General features: G+C 39.9%; 1 protein-coding gene across 1 annotated transcript in view; it reads left to right on the forward strand.

The window, feature by feature from the left end:
* The first annotated feature begins 6,275 nt into the window (after positions 1 to 6,275).
* LOC144148546 (uncharacterized) overlaps positions 6,276 to 7,500 on the forward strand; it is a 49,720-nt gene continuing 48,495 nt past the window's right edge. Inside the window, exon 1 of the mRNA XM_077680066.1 lies at positions 6,276 to 6,342. Within this exon, the coding sequence (XP_077536192.1) occupies positions 6,276 to 6,342 (67 nt within the window). The remainder of the gene's footprint in view (positions 6,343 to 7,500) is intronic.

Genomic DNA, 7,500 nt, shown 5'->3' on the forward strand with positions numbered 1-7,500 from the left:
AATGAACGTACGCATGCACACTTACACGCACATGCACTCACGCGCTTAGGCGTATGTACATTTTTATTGTTTGCCTGTGAAAGTTTCGCCAAAATTTTGTGCTCTGTGTGTACCTTCCTCGGGAGAAGTCAGCTTTCCTTAACTTTGCGTGTCATGAATCACGAAAACGTACTAGTTATGACAATATAATAATCTCGTCAGCCGGTTAAGTTACCAACGTGAGGGTTCGAGCTAGTTGGTACTTCATAGTGAAAATTCAAAGCGCAACAAATTTAGACACAAGACGAATGACACAGGGACAATCGCTTGTCCCTGTGTCATTCGTCTTGTGTCTAAATTTGTTGCGCTTTGAATTTTCACTATGGGGTTAAGTTACATCTTGCGTCATAAATTTTGCAAAGTTTGTGGCAAGTATACGACTATAGAAGGACCTGAAAAAGCCCGGAAGAACTTTTAATATGCATTTCTGACAGAATCGGGCTAATCTCAAGCGTTAAGGGGGTTTACTCAAGGCCGTAATTCCGTCCAGCCTCGCGTAATATTTCCCCAGGAATCCCTCTACGTCCGTGTTAGGAATGCGAATCACACAAAACGTCATGTGATTTCCATATTTGAATTCACTGGCAGTTGTTGCACCTTTCTGATGGACACAGGCATCTCTCTCTAAAATGTAGAAAACCACCTCTGTATATTTTTTTGAAGTCAATATACCTGTAATGCAGAAACGCATTGAGTAACAAAAACTGGTGCCTTGTCTTCCCCTGGCGTTAGCGTCTTCAGCTGACAAATTTCTCCCAAACCTCTCATTGACTTTGACGCGTAACGCATAACCGCGTATGTGCTACGGGTCGCATGTGTAGCACGCGTATGTGTAGCGCATAGGGCTAGCACAGAAGTGATGGGCCTTATTTTCCTGATGTTAGGCCTAACACGTCTACATTGAAGTGAACACTCTCCCCGTCGAGGTGGTGCAAAATGCTCCGAATGGCCCTGAATCTACCGTAGAAATCTTGGCCAAAAATTATACTGAACTTGTCCGCTAGGGCAACTCGTTACACAGCATTTCACTTGCGCCGTAGCTCTCACTATAATGCAGGTAGCTCAGACAAAATTATGCTGATGTTGGCCGCTAAGACGACTCTATCATTGCGGCAAGTTTCATTTACTTGTCGCAATGATTTAGCCCCCAGCGAAATTGTGTACGTCACAGGATTCCGTCTGCGGCCTATACACGGCCGTCTACGGATGGAGCATGGCTGTAGAAAACGACTGCAATTCTTGTTTCATTTAAACTAGCCCGAAACAAATTACATGAGTCATTGCAGGTATAATTCTCCAAGAGGCACGTGTGACTTTATTCGATCATTATATAGTTATATAAATAAATAAATCAAATATCAATCAATCAATCAATCAATCAATCAATCAATCAATCAATCAATCAATCAATCAATCAATCAATCAATCAATCAATCAATCAATCAATCAATCAATCAATCAATCAATCAATCAACCAGTGAATGAAGGAATTAATAAATCAATCAATCAACCAGTGAATGAAGGAATCGATCAATCAATCAATGCCCATAGACCCTTACAATACAGCGGCAATATGGCACAGGCAAATTTTACACACTCTAACATTTAAAATAAAACATACAGATAACAAACAGATACAGATACAATGCAACATTTAAAATAAAACATACAGATAACAAACAGATACAGATACAATGCAATAAAAAGGAGATAAGTTTCAGTATACCATTTCGCAAATATACACTTTCACAAATACAAACAAAATGCAAATATCCAACTTAATAGCGCTTTGAAGTATGGAGACAATAGAATGTATAAGATGTATAATATGTACAATAAAGCATAAAGAGGTTCTATAAATGGGAATGGGAAGGGAATGTATAAGAGGAGACAAATTCTGCAGAAATTCATAGAATTATCTGCTAATGTGTAGCCTTCTTATGCCGCTTGTCTTGAGTGTGAATTTTTACAGTCAAAGTTTTTGGTTTTTCTAAATCCTGCCTGACCAATTATCTCCATTTACGCTATGATAACGATTCGAAATGAAACATTCGCGAAATCTGCATCATTGTGGAAATGCGGTGGACTATACGGATTGCCATTTTAGGTAATTGCTTACTATTTTTATTTTTAGTTTTCCAAAATGTTGTTCCACCTATTATCTCTATGAACGCTGTTATAACGACTCCATTTGAAACTTTCGGAAAATCTGCATTATTGTGGAAATGCAGGGTTTTGAATGGTTAGCCATTTTCCGTTTTTTTCTTGTTTGTTTAGTGTTTCAAAATTTCTTTGTACCAATTATTTAATTTAAGCTAATTTAGAGATTAAAGGTGGAACGTCCGCGAAATTTGCATTATTCTTGAAATACAGGTCGTTATAGGGTTTGCCATTTTCTGTATTTTTAATATTTTTCACAATTTCCAGTTTTTCAATATTTTGGTCGATCAATTTTCTCTATTTGCGTTATCATAACGAATAAATTTGGAACTTTGAAATTTGCGTTATGGCAGAAATGCAGGGCGTTACATTGTTCGCCAGTTTTCGTATTTATTCTATATTTTTCATTTTTTTAGTTTTACAAAACAACGTTTGACTAATGATCTCCATTTACGCTGTTATAACGATCACAGGGGGAATTTTCGCGATATCACTATTATTGCGAAAATGCCATGCGTTCTACGTTTTGACATTTTCCGTAATTTTTATTTTTGTTATTTTCTATAGTTTTTCAAAATTTCGTTCTACCAACGATCTCCATTTACGTTATTTTAACTATTACATTTGAAACTTACCCAAAATCTGCATTATCGTGAAAATGCAGGCGTTACAGGGTTTGCCTGTTTGTAATTTTTTTTTGTTTTTCTTTTTTTTTAAATTTTTTAAAAATTTCGTTCGAGCAATTATCTCTAGTTACGCTATTATAACGCCTACAGGTTGAACTTTCGCGATATCTGCATTATTTTCGATATGCCATGGGCGTTTTGACATTGTCCTTAAATTTTTAATACTTTTCTTTTTTCGAGTTTTTTTATTTCTTTCGACCAATCATCTCTATTTACGTTATTATAACGATTACGTTTGAAACTTTTCTGAAATCTGCAATATTGTGGAAATTCCGGACGTTACACGTTTAACCAGTTTTCGTAATTATTTTATATTTTTCCTATTTTTTTACTTTCTCAAAATTTAGTGCGACAATTTATCTGCATTTTCGCTAGTATAATGATTACAAGTGGGGTTTCGCGATATCTGCATTATTGTTTAAATGTCACGCGTTACACGTTTTCACATTCTCCGTAAAAACTTTATACTCTTATTTTTTTCTTTTCAAGATTTTGCTCGACCAATTATGTGCATTTACGTTATTACAACGATTGCATTTGGAACCTTCCCGGAATCTGCATTATTGTGGAGATGCAGGGCGCTACCCAGTTCGCCTGTTTTTGTGATTATTTTGTTTTAATATATTTTTTAGTTTTCCAATATTTCGTTCGAGCAATTATGTTTATTTACGCTATTATAGTGCTTGCAGGTGGAACTTTCGCGAAATCTGCAGTATTCTGGAAATTCCATGGTTTATACGCTTTGACATTTTTCGTAAAAATTTTATATTCTTAATTTTAGTTTTTCAAGATATTGTTCGACCAATAATCTCGATTTACGCTATTACAAAGATTACATTTGGTACTTTGGCGAAATCTGTATTGTTGTGGAAATGCAAGGCGTTACACGGTTAGCCAGTCTTCTTAATTAATTTGTTTATTTTTTTAGTTTTCCGAAATTTCGTTCGACCAATTATCTTAATTTACGCTATTAAAACGAGTACAGGTGGAACCTTCGCGAAATCGGCATTATTGTTTAAAAGCGGGGGGTTACACGTTTCGTAATTCCCGTATTTTATTGTATTGTTTTAATTTTTTACAGCTTCAAAAATTTCGCGCGACCAGTTATCTATATTTACGCCATTATAGTGATAACTTGTGGAACTTCCACGATATCTGCATTTCTGGGAAAATGCAGGGCGTTACACGGTTTCTGGCTGTGGGGGTGCTCGGCAAAGAGTGCTACACATTAAGTACACATACTACAAACCATATACATAATAAATACATATTAATCGTTGTTACCGACCAACAAAGCTTCGCTGGTGTTTCATTTTCACATTGTGAAAGAGCTCTAAATTGTTGTTTTTGGCGATTCCCAATATTATAAGGTAAGCCGCCGAGGTGGCTCAGTGGCTAAGGAGTTGTACTGCTGATCACGAGGTCGCGGGTTCGATTCGCGGCCGCGGCGCCACTTTCCCGATGGAGGCGAAAAGCAGAAACGCCCGTGTGTACGAGATTTCGGCGCACGTTAAAGATGCTACGGGGTGTCAAAATTAATCCCAGAGCCCTTCACTACGGCGCCCTCATTGCCTGCGTTGCATGGGCGCGTCAAACCCTACACTCGATCAATAATATAAGGAATCAGGGCTGTCCAGATACCACTCCCCGCCCCACAACCACCAGGCCGCCCCACCAGGCACCTGCACTGCAGCCACCACCAACCGAGGCCGCTCAACGCGGTAGTACGTTTAATTACCTGTGTACTCTGTGTACTCTGGTAGGACACAGATACCTCTGTACTCTGTACCATAACTTACCTGTGTACTCTGTTACACAGGTAAATTACGTGTGTAAATTACATAAATTACACAGGGTAAATTATACAGGGTACACAGGGTAAATTCATGGGTACACAGGGTAAATTACAGGGTAAATTACACAGGGTACACAGGATACAACCTGGGTAAATTACTTAAATTACCTGTGTACTTTGGTAGTACGTTTAATTACTTGGTAACTACCTGTGTACTCTGTACCATAACTTAGCTGGATTGCTTTGTCCGAAAGGAAGCTTAAGTATCTTCGTCCTTGATACTGTATTGGCTGCGATTATCTCCGCAGTATTTTCTTGCTTTTTTTCGGTATCGAGGTGCGACTGAAGGTAGGCCTGTCTTCCCAAATAAGCAGACGGCGACAAGAGAAGTAGAATAAGCGGACAGTGGAACGTAGTGCCATCACCATCCACGATTGACGACGATGAAGGAACGGGTCGCATGAAGCCGCATACATGGCTTAATTTTCCCAGTCAGTGATGGTTCGTGTTGCTTTGCTCTGGCGCAGTGTAAGAATATTGAAATTCGGCTTGGCGGCAATGTGACTAAGGGGCGAGAACGCAAGCTCATTCAATGTTTTTGCGAAGAGAAGTTTTGTGAGTTTTACACAAATTTCTCTCTTATGGTTTTAAGAAGTTACGTTTTTTTTGTCGTAATCAGTTTTTCTGTCTCTGTTTTCCCCTTGCAGATAACCAAGAAGGGTAATTACCTTGTTTATACTTTACAGTTATTGGCATGTCTAAACGGGCTAGAAATGGAAGGGCACGAGCAAAAGTGGCTCCTACAGAAGTGTAATGATACTGTTGTCGCTAACGTTAAGAGCATGTAGAGTTGTTCGTTGTAAATATTTTTCTTTTTTTTTGCGCACGCGTACCAGTTTTTGATACATATGGCTTGTGGGGAGTTTTGAAACTGGTGATATTGAGTAACTGTGACCCTTACTATGATTGGGAATTACGCGCAGAATGATGCCAGACGATCTGTTATGCTAGCAGCCACAATAGCCGCGGTTACATGAATGCGACAAGTGGCGCATCGCATCGCATCGCAACAATTTTCTAGCGCATCGCATCCATGTAAACGGGGCTAATGCGCTAGGAAAGCGCGTCGCATTAATGCGCCAGACCGGGGTGGATTGAGCCGCGTAAGTCGACTTTCGAAGTGCATGTAAACGCGAGCGCATCGCATTAGAAATTATGTCGACAAGAAAAGTAAGCCCTGCAAACGCAGCTTTGCATTTAAAAACGTCTAAATCGAGTGTAGGACGCCAGAAAATGCAAGTCGTGAAAAAAGAACAGAACCAGCCGTGCCGGAAGCTTTTGAAGCGCCAGAAACGCTGCTTTACCTTCGATGTTCGACACCGTATGGCGCCACCATCGCACCAGGGGTAATGCGCTACATGTAAACGCTAGCGCATCGCATTACTCGTGATGCGCTAGGAAATCTGACGCGCTGCTATCGCATTCTGTCGCATTCATGTAAACGCGGCTAATAAGTTCCCTAGATAGGTATTTATTCCTTATATGGTACTCGCCGCAGCGAACGAGCAGGCTCGGCCGCCTACATCGGCGCTTGCATGGTGTGCCTCTGCTTCCTGGGCATCATCATCATTGTGTTCGTGCTCATGCAGGCCAGCTCGACTGGTGAGTGCGCTAGGGGGGTCTGGAAATAGGAAGGGCTCCGTGTTCTCGAAGGTAACTTTAAAGAGAATTTTGATATGGCTGGGGAAAAGGAAGATGTGGTGGTCCCGTGTACGCATAAAACGCCTCCGTCGCAACCACTAGCGCACACGCAATACAAAAAACAGTGTGGACAGTAGTTAGAAGTGAAGGGAGAGAGAGATTGGCTGGGTTTTTAGATGACGTATCTGCCCTCTCGCATGTATCGACACTGGAAGTTAAGAACGCCACATCATGGGGAAGGAAAAAGTTTCAAAAGAGCGCGCACAAGGCGAGCTACATCGTGAAGCACAGCTCGGGTGACAATGGAGGGCACGGATTATATTCTGCGGGAAAAAAATAGGTCTTCATAAAAGTTTATTTTTCCCACATGCCCCATTGTTGGAAATTCGCAGCGTAATTTTGCTATATTTTTATACCTCCAAATCTTGGATGTAATGATGCATGTACCACGAGCATATCAAAACGCACGAAGTAAGTACATATATTACTGGCTCTTACAACAATGTATGCGTGTACTTAGAATAACATAGTTTGGCAGAATGGCTATTCTTTAACAGTGCTCGAATTTTTCATCGAGGTCGTATTTTTATTTCATGTTTTTTATTGGCGAAAGTACAGGCAACTTGCCGTAGATTTTTGTATTCTTAGAAAAACCTTTTGTTATAGCTACACTCTCACCCATTTTTGAGCGTTTTACGCGTATCCACATAGGAATAATATTTGATGACTAGCTTTTCTTCCAAAGGAAACACTGTTTTTAATTGATTTGTTAACGAAACCCTGGTGCCACCTTATTACTAAAAATGTATACACAAATTGACATTTCAAGGAAAATTTCAGTTTGAAGTGCTCGGCGGTATAAAAATAAAAAATTTTCCCCGCATTTCCCCGAGGGGAAGAATGTGAAAGTGCGAATGCACGAGTTGAATTTGCGCGGTTCGGTAATGTTCGCGAAAGAGAGATCACACACACACACACAACTACAAAGAAAGAAAGATGCATTTATTCACAGACACCTATTTGTGTTGTCGTTGTACTTGATTGCTAGAGCGGATCTCAGCTTTGAAATTTCGTGTCAGTACTCCTTTAAGCGGGTGCATTAGCCCTTCTCACGCCCGA

The sequence above is a fragment of the Haemaphysalis longicornis genome, unplaced genomic scaffold (assembly GCF_048455015.1).
Source record: "Haemaphysalis longicornis isolate Haplotype H1 unplaced genomic scaffold, Haemaphysalis longicornis Haplotype H1 scaffold_8, whole genome shotgun sequence".
NCBI lineage: Eukaryota > Metazoa > Arthropoda > Arachnida > Ixodida > Ixodidae > Haemaphysalis > Haemaphysalis longicornis.